Raw genomic sequence first — 18,020 nt, 5'->3', positions numbered from 1 at the left:
GGACGTCACCGCCAGCAGGCCATGGCTTAACCCGAAAAATAGGTGACCGATCATCGGCACCGAAAAAGGGCACGCATGTGTCGAAGACATCCGACTCCGGTCGAGATACCGGCACACAGCAGACTCGACCCCGAGACAGCGGGTCCGAGCAAGTTCGGCACCGAGAGGGTGGCACCGAAACGAGTCGGCACCGAGAGACTGGGACGCCAAAAATAAAAAAAGTGTCGTCTGAGCCGAAAAAGACTGCCGAAAAAGTTTCCATTCCAAAACATCCGGCCTCTGAACCGAAATCAGGTTCCTACACAGAGGAACAGGGACTGTCCTCACAAATGCAAGGACATAAGTTCGGACAAGAACTAGAGTCAATGGAGCCAGACTACACTCAGACAAGGCTCCACATCCAAAAGGACACAGGGAAGATAAGTACTCTTCCCCCAATTAGGATGAAAAGAAGACTTGCCTTTCAAGAAAAAGACAAGCAGCCACAGGCAAAGGTGGCAAGACAAATAACACCGCCACCATCTCCACCACGCTCACCGCACACATCACCGGTAGCCACTCCACCACTGATGCAGTCCCCAACTCATACTGGAATGAGTCAAGATGATCCCGACGCATGGGATCTTTATGATGCGCCAGTGTCAGATAACAGCCCAGACTGTTACCCAGCGAGACCGTCGCCACCGGAGGACAGTACAGCCTACACACAGGTGGTGTCAAGAGCAGCGGCATTTCATAATGTCACCCTGCATGCAGAGCCTATTGAGGATGACTTTTTGTTTAACACACTATCCTCCACACATAGCCAATACCAAAGCCTCCCTATGCTACCTGGAATGCTAAAACACTCCAAACAGGTGTTTCAGGAGCCTGTGAAGGGCAGGGCCATAACTCCAAGGGTGGAGAAAAAATACAAGCCACCACCAACAGACCCGGTATATATCACGCAGCAATTAACACCAGACTCTGTGGTAGTAGGGGCAGCTCGCAAGAGAGCAAACTCTCACACCTCGGGAGACGCACCACCTCCAGACAAGGAGAGTCGCAAGTTTGACGCTGCGGGGAAAAGGGTTGCAGCACAAGCGGCCAACCAATGGCGCATTGCCAACTCACAGGCACTGTTGGCAAGATATGATAGGGCTCATTGGGACGAAATGCAACATTTAATTGAACATTTACCCAAGGAGTTCCAGAAAAGGGCACAACAGGTGGTGGAAGGACAGAGTATCTCGAACAATCAGATACGGTCAGCAATGGATGCAGCAGATACGGCTGCTAGGACAGTAAATACAGCAGTAACCATAAGGAGACACGCATGGCTGCGTACGTCAGGATTCAAGACGGAAATACAACAAGCTGTGCTGAATATGCCTTTTAACGGACAGCAGTTGTTTGGGCCGGAGGTGGACACTGCTATCGAAAAACTTAAAAAGCACACTGATAAGGCCAAAGCCATGGGCGCACTCTACTCCCCACAGAGCAGAGGCACATTTCACAAAACGCAGTTTAGAGGGGGGTTTCGAGGACAAACTACAGAAGCCACAACCTCACAAACAAGGCCCACTTATCAGAGCCAATATCAGCGGGGAAGTTTTCGGGGACAATATAGAGGGGGACATTTCCAAAAGAGTAGAGGGAAGTTCCAAAGTCCCAAAACTCCTCAAAACAAGCAGTGACTTCCACGTCACAAATCCCCAACACATAACACCTGTGGGGGGGGAGACCAACCAAGTTTTACAAACATTGGGAGGAAATAACAACAGATACTTGGGTCCTAGCAATTATCCAGCATGGTTATTGTATAGAATTTCTCAAATTCCCTCCAAACGTCCCACCGAAAACACACACTATGTCAAAACAACACATGGACCTTCTAGGACTAGAGGTCCAAGCGTTGCTACAAAAAGAAGCAATAGAATTAGTACCAATTCATCAGAAAGGAACAGGAGTTTACTCTCTGTACTTTCTCATACCCAAAAAGGACAAGACTCTAAGACCTATATTAGATCTCAGAACGTTAAATACCTACATCAAATCAGATCACTTTCACATGGTGACATTACAGGACGTAATCCCACTGCTCAAACAACAAGACTACATGACAACACTGGACCTAAAGGATGCATATTTCCATATACCGATACATCCTTCACACAGAAAGTACTTAAGGTTTGTATTCCAATGGGTACATTACCAATTCAAGGTGTTGCCATTCGGAATAACAACTGAGCCAAGAGTTTTTACAAAATGCCTGGCAGTAGTGGCCGCACATATCAGAAGGCAACAAATACATGTGTTCCCGTACCTAGACGATTGGTTAATCAAAACCAACACGCTAGAACGGTATTCACAACACACAAAGTACGTCATAGAAACCCTCCACAAACTAGGTTTCTCAATCAACTACACAAAGTCACACCTTCAGCCGTGTCAAACACAGCAATACTTAGGGGCGACAATCAACACAGCAAAAGGGATTGCCACTCCAAGTCCTCAAAGGGTACAGGCATTTCACAATGTAATACAGGCCATGTATCCAAGACAAAACATACAAGTCAAAATGGTGATGAAACTCCTAGGCATGATGTCCTCATGAATAGCCATTGTCCCAAACTCAAGGTTGCACATGCGGCCCTTACAACAGTGCCTACCATCACAATGGTCACAGGCACAGGGTCAACTTTTAGATCTAGTGTTGATAGACCGCCAAACATACACCTCGCTTCAATGGTGGAACAATATAAATTTAAACCAAGGGCGGCCTTTCCAAGACCCAGTGCCTCAATACGTAATATCGACAGATGCCTCCATGATAGGGTGGGGAGCACACCTCAATCAACACAGCATCCAGGGACAATGGGACACTCAGCAAAGACAGTTTCACATAAATCACTTAGAACTACTGGCAGTATTTCTAGCGTTAAAGGCATTTCAACCCATAATAAGCCACAAACACATTCTTGTCAAAACAGACAACATGACAACAATGTATTACCTAAACAAACAGGGAGGAACACACTCAACACAGTTGTGTCTCCTAGCACAGAGAATATGGCATTGGGTGATTCACAACCACATTTGCCTAATAGCACAATTTATTCCAGGGATTCAGAATCAGTTAGCAGACAATCTCTCTCGGGATCACCAACAGATCCACGAATGGGAGATTCACCCCCAAATACTAAACACTTACTTCCAAAGTTGGGGAACACCACAAATAGACCTATTTGCAACAAAAGAAAACGCAAAATGCCAACACTTCGCATCCAGGTACCCACAAAATCAGTCTCCGGGCAATGCGTTATGGATGAGTTGGTCAGGGATATTTGCATACGCTTTTCCCCCTCTCCCACTCCTTCCATATCTGGTAAACAAATTGAGTCAAAACAAACTCAAAATCATACTAATAGCACCAACTTGGGCAAGACAACCTTGGTACACAACACTACTAGACCTCTCATTAGTGCCTCATGTCAAACTACCAAACAGACCAGATCTGTTAACTCAACACAAACAACAGATCAGATACCCCAATCCAGCATCGCTGAATCTAGCAATTTGGCTCCTGAAGTCTTAGAATTCGGACACTTAGACCTTACACAGGAATGTATGGAAGTCATAAAACAAGCTAGGAAACCAACCACTAGACATTGCTATGGTAATAAGTGGAAATGATTTGTTTATTATTACCATAATAATCAAATTTAACCCTTACACGCATCTGCCAAAGACATCGTAAGCTACTTACTACATTTGCAAAAGTCAAAGCTAGCTTTTTCATCCATTAAGATACATCTTACCGCAATTTCAGCTTATCTGCAAATTACGCACTCGACTTCACTATTTAGGATACCAGTCATAAAAGCGTTTATGGAAGGCCTAAAGAGAATTATACCACCAAGAACACCACCAGTTCCTTCGTGGAACCTCAACATTGTCTTAACACGACTCATGGGTCCACCTTTTGAACCCATGCACTTATGTGAAATGCAATACTTAACATGGAAAGTTGCATTTCTATTACACCAAAGGCACACTCAACTAGAAAGAAAGGTGCTACTATGGCCTTTCTAGGAAACATTCCAATGACTGAAATATGTAAGGCAGCCACATGGTCTATGCCTCATACGTTTACCAAGCACTACTGCGTGGATGTGTTAACAGCACAACAAGCCACAGTAGGCCAAGCAGTACTATGAACTTTGTTTCAAACAACTTCAACTCCTACAGGCTGAACCACCGCTTTTGGGGAGATAACTGCTTACTAGTCTATGCAAAGCATGTGTATCTGCAGCTACACATGCCATCAAACGGAAAATGTCACCCAGTGTACATCTGTTCGTGGCATGAGACGCTGTAGATTCACATGCGCCCACCCGCCTCCCCGGAAGCCTGTAGCCGTTTCGAAGTTGATCTTGAACATTTGTAAATATATCACCTTAAACTACATTATGTACATACATATTTACTCCATTGCATGGGCACTATTACTATAATACACAACTCCTACCTCACCCTCTGCGGGGAAAACAATCTAAGATGGAGTCGACGCCCATGCGCAATGGAGCCGAAAGGGGAGGAGTCCCTCGATCTCGTGACTCGAAAAGACTTCTTCGAAGAAAAACAACTTGTAACACTCAGAGCCCAACACTAGATGGCGGGATGTGCAAAGCATGTGAATCTGCAGCGTCTCATGCCACGAACAGATGTACACTGGGTAAGTGACATTTTCCATATACACATATATATATATGTAAGGAAATGTCTCCTTGGCATGGTTACCCCCTGACTTTTTGCCTTTGCTGATGCTAAGTTTTGATTTGAAAGTGTGCTGAGGCCTGCTAACCAGGCCCCAGCACCAGTGTTCTTTCCCTAACCTGTACTTTTGTTTTCACAATTGGCACACCCTGGCATCCAGGTAAGACCCTTGTAACTGTTACCCCTGGTACCAAGGGCCCTGATGCCAGGGAAGGTCTCTAAGGGATGCAGCATGTCTTATGCCACCCTGGGGACCCCTCACTCAGCACAGACACACTGCTTGCCAGCTTGTGTGTGCTGGTGAGGACAAAACGAGTAAGTCGACATGGCACTCCCCTCAGGGTGCCATGCCAACCTCACACTGCCTATGCAGTATAGATAAGTCACCCCTCTAGCAGGCCTTACAGCCCTAAGGCAGGGTGCACTATACCATAGGTGAGGGCACCAGTGCATGAGCACTGTGCCCCTACAGTGTCTAAGCAAAACCTTAGACATTGTAAGTGCAGGGTAGCCATAAGAGTATATGGTCTGGGAGTCTGTCAAACACGAACTCCACAGCACCATAATGGCTACACTGAAAACTGGGAAGTTTGGTATCAAACTTCTCAGCACAATAAATGCACACTGATGCCAGTGTACATTTTATTGTAACATACACCCTAGAGGTGCCCCCTGAAACCTTAACCAACTTCCTGTGTAGGCTGACTGGTTTTAGCAGCTTGCCACACTCGAGACATGTTGCTGGCCACATGGGGAGAGTGCCTTTGTCACTCTGTGGCTAGTAACAAAGCCTGCACTGGGTGGAGATGCTTATCACCTCCCCCTTGCAGGAGCTGTAACACCTGGCGGTGAGCCTCAAAGGCTCACCCCCTTTGTTACAGCACCACAGGGCATTCCAGCTAGTGGTGTTGCCCGCCCCCTCCGGCCACGGCCCCACTTTTGGCGGCAAGGCCGGAGGAGATAATGAGAAAAACAAGGAGGAGTCACTGGCCAGTAAGGACAGCCCCTAAGGCAACCTGAGCTGAAGTGACTCTGACTTTTAGGAATCCTCCATCTTGCAGATGGAGGATCCCCCCAATAGGGATAGGAATGTGACCCCCTCCCCTTGGGAGGAGGCACAAAGAGGGTGTAGCCACCCTCAGGGCTAGTAGCCATTGGCTACTGCCCTCCTTGACCTAAACACACCCCTAAATTCTGTATTTAGGGGCTCCCCTGAACCTAGGAACTCAGATTCCTGCAACCTAAGAAGAAGAGGACTGCTAAGCTGAAAAACCCTGCAGAGAAGACGGAGACACCAACTGCTTTGGCCCCAGCTCTACCGGCCTGTCTCCCCACTTCTAAAAGACACTGCTCCAGCGACGCTTTTCCCAGGACCAGCGACCTCTGAATCCTCAGAGGACTGCCCTTATCTAGAAGGACCAAAAAACTCCCGAGGACAGCAGCTCTGTTCACCCAAGACTGCAACTTTGTTTCCAAAGAAGCAACTCCAAGACAACTGCGTTTCCCGCCGGAAGCGTGAGACTTGCTACTCTGCACCCGATGCCCCCGGCTCGACTTGTGGAGAAACAACACTTCAGGGAGGACTCCCCGGCAACTACGAGACTGTGAGTAGCCAGAGTTGCCCCCCCTGAACCCCCACAGCGACGCCTGCAGAGGGAATCCCGAGGCTCCCCCTGACCGCGACTGCCTGCTTCCCAGATCCCGACGCCTGGTAAAGACCCTGCACCCGCAGCCCCCAGGACCTGAAAGATCGGAACTCCAGTGCAGGAGTGACCCCCAGGAGGCCCTCTCCCTTGCCCAGGTGGTGGCTACCCCGAGGAGCCCCCCCTTGCCTGCCTGCATCGCTGAAGAGACCCCTTGGTCTCCCATTGATTTACATTGGAAACCCGACGTGTGTTTGCACACTGCACCCGGCCGCCCCCGTGTTGCTGATGGTGTACTTTCTGTGTTAACTTGTGTGTCCCCCCGGTGCCCTACAAAACCCCCCTGGTCTGCCCTCCGAAGACGCGGGTACTTACCTGCTGGCAGACTGGAACCGGGGCACCCCCTTCTCCATTGAAGCCTATCTATTTTGGGCACCTCTTTGACCTCTGCACCTGACCGGCCCTGAGCTGCTGGTGTGGTAACTTTGGGGTTGCTCTGAACCCCCAACAGTGGGCTACCTTGGACCCAAACTTGAACCCTGTAGGTGGTTTACTTACCTGCAGAAACTAACTAACTCTTACTCCCCCCAGGAACTGTTGAAAATTGCACTAAGTGTCTAGTTTTAAAATAGCTATATGTGATTTATTTGAAAAGTATATATGCTATTGTGATTATTCAAAGTTCCTAAAGTACTTACCTGCAATACCTTTCATTTGAAGTATTACATGTAAAATTTGAACCTGTGGTTCTTAAAATAAACTAAGAAAATATATTTTTCTATACAAAAACCTATTGGCCTGGAATTGTCTCTGAGTGTGTGTTCCTCATTTATTGCTTGTGTGTGTACAACAAATGCTTAACAGTACTCCTTTGGTAAGCCTACTGCTCGACCACACTACCACAAAATAGAGCATTAGTATTATCTCTTTTTGCCACTATCTTACCTCTAAGGGGAACCCTTGGACTCTGTGCATACTATTCCTTACTTTGAAATAGTGCATACAGAGCCAACTTCCTACAATATATATATATATATATATGTGTATGTATATATATATATATATATATGCACATACATACATTGGCCTTTACAGTGATAGATTTCCCTCAATTCTTTTTTGGGAGGTGAGAGAAATCTTTTGGAAAATTAACAGCCACAAATAGAAGCTACTGTAGGGATTTCTACAGAAAATGTTATTATGGATTACATTTGCAAAACATTGATATGTCTCATACTGATTTGCAAGTTGGAGGGGATTCCTACAACACACCCTTACCAAATTGTGAGCCTATATCCATTCACAATCCCATGAAAAGTCTACAGACTCCTAAAATAGGATAGTACACAGTAAAACCTATTTTGCCTTCAAAAAACGCATCTGTTTTGTAAATTGTTGTAATAATATTGCATGTTTGTCACTTGGTTTAGTCTGTTTGCTCGTACCCTGAGCAGTGACGTAATGTGAACTTCCCAACATTCTTTCAGCTGTGTAGGTGACAATTGAAAGTGAGTTTTTTGTCATACCTTAGCAGGCGAGGGAGCCTCGCGTTTGTGATAGTCCAATAAAGTATTGTGTACTACATGAATCGTGGCTTTTTGTGGTATTATACATCAGACCCATGGTTAGCTGAACATTGTGAATTTAAGTGATGAGATGCTGTCATATAGTAATTTTCAAGCAAATTTTGTGAATGTTCAAATATTTGTTGCAAAATGGACACTTCTCCAACTATAATTGTTACTTAGAATACAATGTAATTTCAGGTATTGATGGTGGTACCTTTCCGGGAGTCTGCCTTACGTGTGGTGCAGATACTTATCAGCCTCTTAGAGACAAAAGGTGGGAAACTGGATGTGAGTAACAAGAAAAGGTTCAAAGAAGAATTTGGTTCAGATCCAGACGATAAACCACCGAACCTGAAAAGACCAGAAGATTATGAAGCTGTGTTTGCGGGCAATGTGGATGACCATGTCAGGATTGGTAATATATTTATTTCCTGCTTTATATGTCAGACAGCGAGTGACTAAAGATACCATTGAAATTAGAATGGTGCAGTCTCCTGGATTTAAACTTAAATCCAGAAATAGTAAAACAACCAGGACCATATAGACTTCCTTGAAACTTCAGCTGCAGAATTTGGCATGAACGAATCCTTTTAATCCTCACACGCACAGATGGTCATAGGTCAGACCTGGCCTTTGTTCAGTTATACTGTGAAATGAAACCTTGAATGCATTTACAGGTCCAAAAGTGAAAGGTTCACAATATTTTTTTTCTTCAGTTTATTGAATGAGTAAGTGGCCCAACGTTATTTATTCTTTTTACATGGTAACATATGGTACATAATGGACATGTCATACTTATTCAGCCTGCACATTTTTGTGTGAGCATACCGCTCTCCCGTCTTATTTATGGGATGCAGTACTCTGGTACTGTGTACTTCTAACATGCAGTGGTGAATTTCCTGGAACTTGTCCTCGTGGAGGAGGATGTCTCATGTTACATTGATAATTATGCTCTAGTGTTCAGGTTACTTTAAAGATTGTGATTACTATTTCCAGCAGGTGACTCTAACTGGTTGTGTTGCAATGCTTGGTCTTCCCCACTCAATACATATGTTTAAAAAAATGATTGAAATGTTATTCGAGCTTCTTGAGAGTTTAAGCCCTCTAGCATGCACGCAAAAGCTAAGTAATTACTGATTTTATGGTGCCCAGTTCATCCTAGATGGGTCACCCTATCTGGGAAAACTGTAGTTTGGCACTGTTCCATTGAGTGAGATATCTAAATGCAGATACTTTCTCACACCAGGAAACTTTTTAAAGTGCCCAAATCTTGGGTCATCGCAGAGGTGCCAGAAGGGGGAAGCACCAGGAACTGTGTCAGCATAGGGTTTGAGCCTAAATCTGCTCATGGTTTTACAGTGGCCTAATCATAGAGAAATTTCTAGAGTACGCTAGGAGATTTACAGTCACCTTGTACCATTTGTATTCTGAACCTGATCCATTGCTAAAATAGGCACACTTGAGTTCGGGACAGGTGATGAAGGTTCGACCTTAGTAGGTATTCTATATGGTGCCTGCCGAGTCCACAATCTGGTCCCAGCAGCTGAGGGATGGGGTTGGGCAGTCGCTCTGCTGTATTGTGCGATCCCCCTAATAAAGTTGGTGTTCTGGCTCTGTTTGACCTCTTGCCCATTCCACAGGGACACAGTGGATAACGTTTTGATCCGTTCGTTCCTAGTTTTGTATTGATGCAGTAGCACTAGGGATGGGGGCTCCAAGTAGACATCGCTTAACCCCAGAAAAAGGAAGCAACCTTTTTGTGGGGAAATCAAATTAAATAGTAAGTGTAAGCCTTTGTATACATTTTATTTTGCTGGAAACATAACTTTGGCCTTCTTTCTCACTGGAGCGAACACAAACCTCATCAATACAGGGAAAGGGTGATGTTGGACAAGGAGTAAAAGCCACCATGATCAGCAACATGCACTTTCCAAGACCTAGTACAGTGCAGCATTGATAGAAAACTTGGAAGGTATGTTACATGTAGCCGGACTACTGTTATGCTCTCTATCCCAAGATGATGTGCGTTCTAATATGCATCTTGGTCTGTCAGATTTGGATTTTATTCCATATCTCTGTCATTGGTGTAGTCCTGTCCCTACCGGTGGTGCAAAGATCTGCCGTGAGTGAACCTGTGGAGGATTTTAATTGGACTATATATTAGATAATGTGCAATGCTGTGTGTTGTGTGTAAATCGATATGGACTTAATGTAAGGAACCCTAAAATAATTATAAAATAATCATTATAAAATGTCATTTTTATATGAAACTTGCTTTCAGTCAGTATTTTTCCTGCTGTTTTATAGTCTCTATCATTGAGGAAAGAGGGTGTACATTTTGCCTTTGTGTGAGTTTTAGCATGCGTGAACGCAAGTTTCATTTTGCATGCCAGGCTGCGTGCTAAGGTTTGTATGCTATATTAGTCGATTTCTCTGTTAAAAGTGTCCACAATTCTAAACTTAATGTCTTGGAGACTTCAATGAATCACTGTGTGGGTGTACAGAATGGTAAGTGTATATGTTTCTTTACTGTCTATACCAATTGATTATTGGGCATTATAGTCCAGGTGCTAAGTCTAAGAGTAGTATAGAGTGTGGGCTGTGAGTGACTGAGCCTGTGTTTTGCGCACTTAGTGAATGGGCAAGTGTATATTACAGTGTCGCGAATTTCACTTTTTTCTTTGTGTTTTGCTAGATGTGCGTTTTTTTCGAACGATGCATGTGGAACACTGGTGTATATCATGAATGTTGTTTGTCACTGAGGAGGATGGATTCATTACCTTTTGATCTACTATTTATTTGTATACTCACTTTTTTTGTTACTTTCTGTCTTTGCTGTTAGCCGCAGTCTTGATGATTTTGGTCCAAATGTGCTTCCCATTAGTACACTTTCAGGCAATCTTGAGTGTTTTTGTGTTTGCCACCTGAATTTAACACCAGTCTTAGGTTACTTCAGAATCTGGCTTCGTGTTCTACCAATACAACCCCAAGCCATTTATGAGACAAGTGATTTCTTTGCCACAGATGCAACCCCTCCCTCAAGTGCTGTTGTTATCTAGTAAGGTTTAAAATCCGGTCTCACTGTGAATGTGAAACCATCGTGCTTAACAGGGGTGTTGGTGATCTGCTCTTAATTTCCATTTACTGGGAATCATAAACGGAGTCAGATATAAATTATAGTGTAGTTGTGTCAAACCTTGGAAGTAATGAGAAATTGTTACCTCCCAGCAATTCACTTGATTTTTGGAATCGATGTTTGTTGCGTTTCCGTTGGTGGGCAAAAAAATCGTGTTGCTAAAGCTATTGCCCCCCAATGCCAACAAAGCTAACACTTGTAAATCGCAGAGAAATTAAGTGCATTTGCACTCTCTCTGCTCTCGATCTGTAGAGCTGCTCCGTCCATGGCAGGATGGGTATGTTGGCAACTCCGGAACAGGTTGGCTGTTTGTGCTAATAATACTTCTTGTGTCTCAGTTTTTCTACCTAAATAATGGTTGCTGTCTGATCACTTAATATTCTTTTTTTTTTATTTTAAATAGGAGTTTCCATTTTACAGAAGAGCATGAGGTTATATGCTCCCTTCTATTCGTCTGACATCATCATCGCCTCGCCTCTTGGTCTCAGGACCATTATCGGAGTTGAAGGAGAGAAGAACAGAGATTTTGACTTTATGTCCTCGATTGAAGTTCTTATTATTGACCAGGCTGACATCTACATAATGCAAAATTGGGAACACGTCTTGGTAAGACTTTCTGGTCAGTTTGTTGTAAGCAAGCCCTCAAATAATGAATCTTGAAGTTAATGTTTTGTGCTTACGATGGATATAATTAAAACAATATTACTACCCAGTACGCTTTGAAATACATCCGACTTCTTTTGCTTACTTTTTTGTAGAGGGATAGCTCAACTCTTGCCGCTGGCTAAAAGCGGTGAACTGCAGGCCACGAGTTTAAATCCCAGTAAGGCTGATTCAGTCTTCCATCCTCCTGAAGGTCGTTTAACTGAGCACCAGTAAATTGGATGTAGTAACAGTTTTCATTTACTGCACTTAAAAATGGCATCAGTGCGATATGAAGCACTACATAAAAACAGGTCATTGTTGAGCTATAATTAGTAACTAGTTGAAAGTAACCTTTGTTTTATATCTTTAATCTCTACAGAGGTATATTCAGGTTTTTGTTGAGCACTCGTCGCTCTCAGCGCAGAAGCGTTAAAAGCAATTTTTCATATCTCTGGATGGGGGGGGGAAATCCGCTAACATATATATAGGCTAGAATTAAGTCTGCATGAATGTCAGCCTGGATTTCTGTCTAATGTTTGCATCAGACTAGGAATGATTAAGCCTTCTCAAAAAGTGAAATTATCAAACACAACAAAACTCCTGTTTTTTCTGCATCTAACTTAACTAGACAAAAGGACAATGAAGCTAACAAATTCAGCTGAAGGTAAAAAAATGACCAATTACTATTCGGTTATAAAACGGTGCCAAATCTTCACTCAAAACTGGGAACACTTTGCCTGGGACACCATTGGCACTTCGATGCTTGGGGTCGTCCTACATGATGGGTTGCTGAAGTCCTTCTAGGACCTGCAATCAGAATATGACCTCCACCCGTCCTAATTTTTTCGCTACCTCCAACTCCGACATACCCTTCAACCCTATATACAGTCAGCAGGAGATATCCCCAAGTACTCCCAGTAGAGGCTGAACTTCTAACCAACATCAAGGAACACAAACTCTCAGACATATCATGCTCCTCTGAATTATGCCAGACAATATGACAGGGGCGAGGGGGATGTGGGAGAGGGAATTGGGCCCTCTGGACGACGAAGATTGGATAGAGGCGGTTGCTGTCCCCAGGGAGGTGGCAATCGCATCTCAATTTCGCCTGATTCATCTTAAATTGCTACATCACACATATTTTATCTGGGCTCGGTTGTTCGGAATGGGACTGATCCTTCAGACAATTGCTTGCCATGAAACCACCTAAGTGGGACTTGCTGCACATCTTCTGGCAATACCCCACCCTGTCTATCTCTTGGAACCAGGTAGTGGGAACATTAGATAGGATATTGTGGTGGAACGTTCACAGGGACCCCAAGCTAATCTTGTTACATGTCACGAAGGACACGGAAGGGAATAGATACCACAGGGCACTACTGTGCCTAGGACTGATTATTGCAAAAACTAAATATAGCGCAGGAACAGAAGGCCTAGACTTCTCTGTCCGTCGCCAGATGGGCCAAAAGCATTGACCACTGCATGGCGCTACAACGTTCAATATTCCTGTTGCGAGGCTGCCCCCAAAAGCATATCAAAAATTGGCATGGCCAGGCTGTCCTTAGAGCCATTACTTTAGAACCTTGCCCTGCACTACCTTCATCCATGAGCAGAGATCTACACACCTGCAGAGGAGAATCAGAATAAACACACTGGTATTGCCACTCTTGGATGGGAACAAGCGGATACACGTTGTATTTAAGTCATGATGAGGTGCAGCATGGGGTTTTCTGTGGTATAGTGCCAAAATGTATTTGTTCTGTAGGAAAGCGCCCTCTTTCTTGGCATGGTTACCCTCATTTGCTGCCTGTTTTTGTGCGTGTGTGTGTGTAGGGTCTCTCCTCTAAATTGTACCTTTTCCATTCCACATTTGGCATGCTGGTACCCCCATGTAAGTCCCTAGTATATGGTACATAGGTACCCAGGGCATTGGGGCACCAGGGTATCCCTAAGGGCTGTAGCATGTATTATGCCACCCATAGGGAGCCCATGCAAAGTGTTCTGCATGCCTGCCATTGCAGCCAACGTGAAAGGGTGCATGCCCCCTTTCCCTTCCAGGTCACTGTAGGTCACCCCTGTGGCAGGCCCGCCTAGCCCAGAGGACAGGGTCAAGTACCCGTGTGTGAGGGCATCCCTGCACTAGCAGAGGTGCCCCAACGAACTACAGCTCGTTTTTCTGGACTTTGTGAGTGTGGGGAAGCCATTTTATGCGTGTGCTGGACATAGGTTACTACCTATGTCCAGCTACATAATGGTAACTCCACATCTAGGCATGTTTAGTATCAAACATGTCGGAATCATACCCCAATACTTTTGCAAGTATTGGTTATATGATTCTGTGCACTCTGGGGGCTCCTTAGAGGACACCCAGCATTGCTACCACCAGCCTTCCAGGGTTTTCTAGGCAACCCCAGCTTCTGCCACCCCTCAGACAAGTTTCTGCCCTCCTGCTGCTTGATCTGCTCAAGCCTAGGAAGGCAGAACAACGGATTTCCTTCCTTGGGAGAGGGGTGTTACACCCTCTCCCTTTGGAAATAGGTGTGACTGGCTTGGGAGGGATAGCCTCCTCAAGCCACTGGTTTTGCTTTGAATGGCACATTTTGTGCCCTCCGTGCATAAAACAGTCCACACCGGTTCAGGGACCCCCAGTCCCTGCTCTGGCACAAAACTGGACAATGGAAAGGGGATTGACCACTCCCCTGTCCATCACCACCCTAGGGGTGGTGCCCAGAGCTCCTCCAAAGGGTCCCTGGGTTCTGCCATCTTGATTCTAAGATGGGCAGGGAACTCTGGGAGCATCTGAGTGGCCAGGCCAGGCAGGTGATGTCAGAGCCCCCTCCTGATAGGTGCTTACTTGGTTAGGTGACCAGTCCCCCTTTTTAGGTTCTTCCTTCTGGATGGGTCCTCAGATTCGACTTGCAAGATTCCAGCAGGACTCCCCTGCAACATCTGCTTCGACTCCTGGCCACCGGACCCACATCTGGGACCTCCAGGAGCCTGCAAGCTGCAGATCTACGAGTAAGACTCTTCTGCAACATTGTATCCAGAGTTCCTGCCAGCTTTGCAACAGTTCCTGCACTGTGCATCCTCAGAAGACTGCAACTCTTCAGCCTGCACAAGAAGAAGAAGGAATCTCCCTTGGAGTGAAGGAGTCACTCCCCTGCAACTGCAGGCACCTAAGACGAGCAACGATCGGCTGTGTGGATCCTTTCTCCTGCTAAGCTTTGTGGATCCTGAATCACTGGTGGTGGTGGTCCGGAGCAGTCATCTTGGTCCTCTCTGCCAGTTGTCCAACTTTAGTGGAGGTAAACCTTTGCCTTCCCACGCAGGACAGTACCCCCTTGAACTGTGTCTCTTCCAGGTGCCAGTGCTTGTTTGTGTCTCCTCCAAGGGAACTTCGGGCGTCGTGCAGCTGCAGTCCCCAGCACTCCTTCCTGCAAATCCCAGCCGCGTGCGTGGTTCTCCTGCAGCGTGGGATCCTCTTCTGTTGTATTGCGTGGGCTCCTTCTTGCACCTTCTGTGTCTTCTTCCTATGCGACTCCTGTGGGTGCTGCCTCTGCTTTTGTGGACTCTCTGCGACACTGAGAGTGCCCTGTGAGTCAACCTGACTCCACCTCCTGGGTTGAGTCCTCCTGGGCCTTGCTGGTCCCTGGCAGCACCTCTTTTCCTCTAACCGTGAAGTTGCCTTTGCCAAGGATTGTTGGTGGAATTCCTGCACCAACACCTGTCTGTAATCTTCCTTCCAGCGTGGGACTCCTTCTGCATCTAACAGGAACTATCCTCCGGCTTCTGGGCTGCAGTGGTGACCTGTTCTTCCTAACCGTCGACCAACACCTGCATCTTAAGTGTGGTGGGTGGGGGGGGCTCCTGCCCCGACTGGACTGTGTGGCATCTTCGGGACTTGGTCCCCTATCTTCACAGGTCTTCTTTCTTAAGGAATCCACCAGTTTGTTTTCTTGCAGGTTGTTCTGGGTGTATTCTTTTTCTTCTTTTCTTCATTCTGGGTGGTTTGGGGAAAATCAAGTGTTTTACTCCTGCATTCCTGGTTGCTGGGGGTGCTGTGTTACTTACCTCAGTGGTTTTCTAATACCCACAGCTCCCCTCTACACAGTTTACTTACCTAGGTGGGGGTACCTTGTTTGCATTCCATTTTTTTAGTATATGGTTTGTGCTCCCCTTAGGGTCACTATTGCTTATTACTATTTGCACTGTTTTCTAACATTTTCTCTGCCTATTTCTGATTGCTAGTGTATACATTTAGTGTATTACTTACCTCCTAAGGGTGGGTTACCTGTTTAGTATTTTTTGGTGATTTGTGCCAAAAATAGAGTACCTTTATGTTTGTACAACTGAGTGTTCTGAGTGTTTTCTTAGATGTGTGTAAGTGCTGTGTGACTACAGTGGTATTGCATGAGCGTTGCATGTCTCCTAGATAAGCCTTGGCTGCTCATCCACAGCTAACCCTAGAGAGCCTGGCTTCTAGACACTGCCTACACTACACTAATAGGTGATACCTGGACCTGGTATAAGGTGTAAGTACCTCAGGTACCCACACCACACCAGGCCAGCTTCCTACATTGGTAGTGCAGCTGTGGGATAAGCACTTGCAGTTACCTTACCACTCTGTCATTTGGTACTTTCCACAGGAAAGAATACTTACTAGCTAGGAACACACACTTACACTTAGTGGCAGGACATAGTCTCTAGGGTTTGGGTAAGAGAGTGGTCTAGGCATAGCCCTTGCTCCAAACTTCTGTGAGAGAGACTAGACATTTTGGAGGTTAGGCACACCCTACACCACTCTAACATGTATTCAGTACCTAGCACCTCCCAGAACATGGATTCTTCTAATGAGGATCTCACCTTCCAGGAACTTAGGGAAGTTTGCAGAGTATGAACCTGAAGACAGGGAGGAACCCTAACAAGGCTCTGCTTCTTGGCCTGATCCTACAGGGTGACCAGAAACCAGCTGGTGGCCAGGAGGAGGAGGAGGAGGAGGAAGAGTCTATATCCTTAGTGCTAGGGAGAGAGGATCTGAACACTGTGGAGGGTCAGGAGGGTCCCTCAGAGGATCACAGGGTCCATAGTAAGCCCCCTAGTGTAGCTGGGAACACTACAGGTAGTGCCAAAGGTGGGCATGTTAGTAGGCCTCCCTTTGTTCCCAGGGGACTAATTCAGAGGGTTACCAAGCCTAGGGACAGATCCTCATCCTGCTGCTGTCATGTCACCTCTATATCAGAGGGGACAAACTGCTCAACTCCATATGACTCGTTAGATAGGGAGCTTAGGAAACTAAAACTGGAGGAGGACAAGCTGAGGCTACAGCAGCAATCGCTAGCCCTAGATAGGGAGGCCTTGGCAGTGGACAGAGAGCGTCAGGGACTGGGGTTAGCACACCATGGTGGCAGCAGAAGCTTTGGTTTCAGGAAAGCTAGGGTCAGGGAGGACGCTTGATTCTAGAAACTTTAGCAAAGTTGTCCTCCCCTCTCCCCACAAGGTGGGGGACGACATTTACAAGTGATTTGCTGCACTTGAGAGGGCCTGTAAAGTAATGTCGCGTAGGCTCTCACTATCCTAATGAGACTACTGGATTTTGAGCAACAAGATCGTCCACGATGTGGGGGACTGAGTCTAACCCACGGTGAATGACACTTGTCACTCTAAATCCAGGTTTTGCTCCGGCTAACTAGCAGTGCCTCATCTCTCCCAAATGGAAGAGACAATTGGGCAGCCGGGCGCATGACATCTTAGTACTTCTCAGGGAAGTCGTGGTCACTCAGGTCACAACCGGTTCTCTCATACACAGTACGGTCTCATATATAAATGACAAAGGCAGTTTACGTTTTAAAGATTGGTTTAATAAAACAACTGCATTTTAGATATCAACGCGTGAGCTGCAATAATCAGAACTTTACAACACAGTAAGATTAAAATAGTAACGATGAGAGTGAAGCACAAGAATAAGGCTATCATAGTGCCGCTAGATTATTTTCTCTCTAAGTTATATTTCGAGCACAGCATGTGAAGCTCTAAGCCTGCCTTTCAGGTTCCCCCGGGAAGACATCAACCCTCATACCTGAGCAAAGGCCTGTAATCTGCATCAACATCTGCAACGGGGCATTCAGCATCTAGTTGTAGGTCCCTGGCTGGAATCTCCCTCTTGACGTGTACTAGGACTAGGAAGTGTTTTTATAACTAACACGCAGATGTTCTAAGAAAATGTCCCTACGTAAGGATGTGTATTTTCTACGAATACTGGAGACTAAACTT

General features: G+C 45.7%; 1 protein-coding gene across 1 annotated transcript in view; it reads left to right on the top strand.

Annotated features, from left to right (window-relative positions):
- Nucleotides 1-18,020, top strand: part of UTP25 (UTP25 small subunit processome component) — a 180,849-nt gene that overhangs the window by 129,132 nt on the left and 33,697 nt on the right. Inside the window, exons 7-8 of the mRNA XM_069233959.1 lie at nucleotides 8,168-8,384; nucleotides 11,509-11,711. Coding sequence (XP_069090060.1) covers nucleotides 8,168-8,384; nucleotides 11,509-11,711 — 420 coding nt within the window. The remainder of the gene's footprint in view (nucleotides 1-8,167; nucleotides 8,385-11,508; nucleotides 11,712-18,020) is intronic.

Source organism: Pleurodeles waltl, chromosome 5 (genome assembly GCF_031143425.1).
Source record: "Pleurodeles waltl isolate 20211129_DDA chromosome 5, aPleWal1.hap1.20221129, whole genome shotgun sequence".
In the NCBI taxonomy this organism is placed as follows: domain Eukaryota; kingdom Metazoa; phylum Chordata; class Amphibia; order Caudata; family Salamandridae; genus Pleurodeles; species Pleurodeles waltl.
The sequence above is the reverse complement of the archived record's forward strand: the minus strand, read 5'-3'. Positions and strand labels throughout refer to the sequence as shown.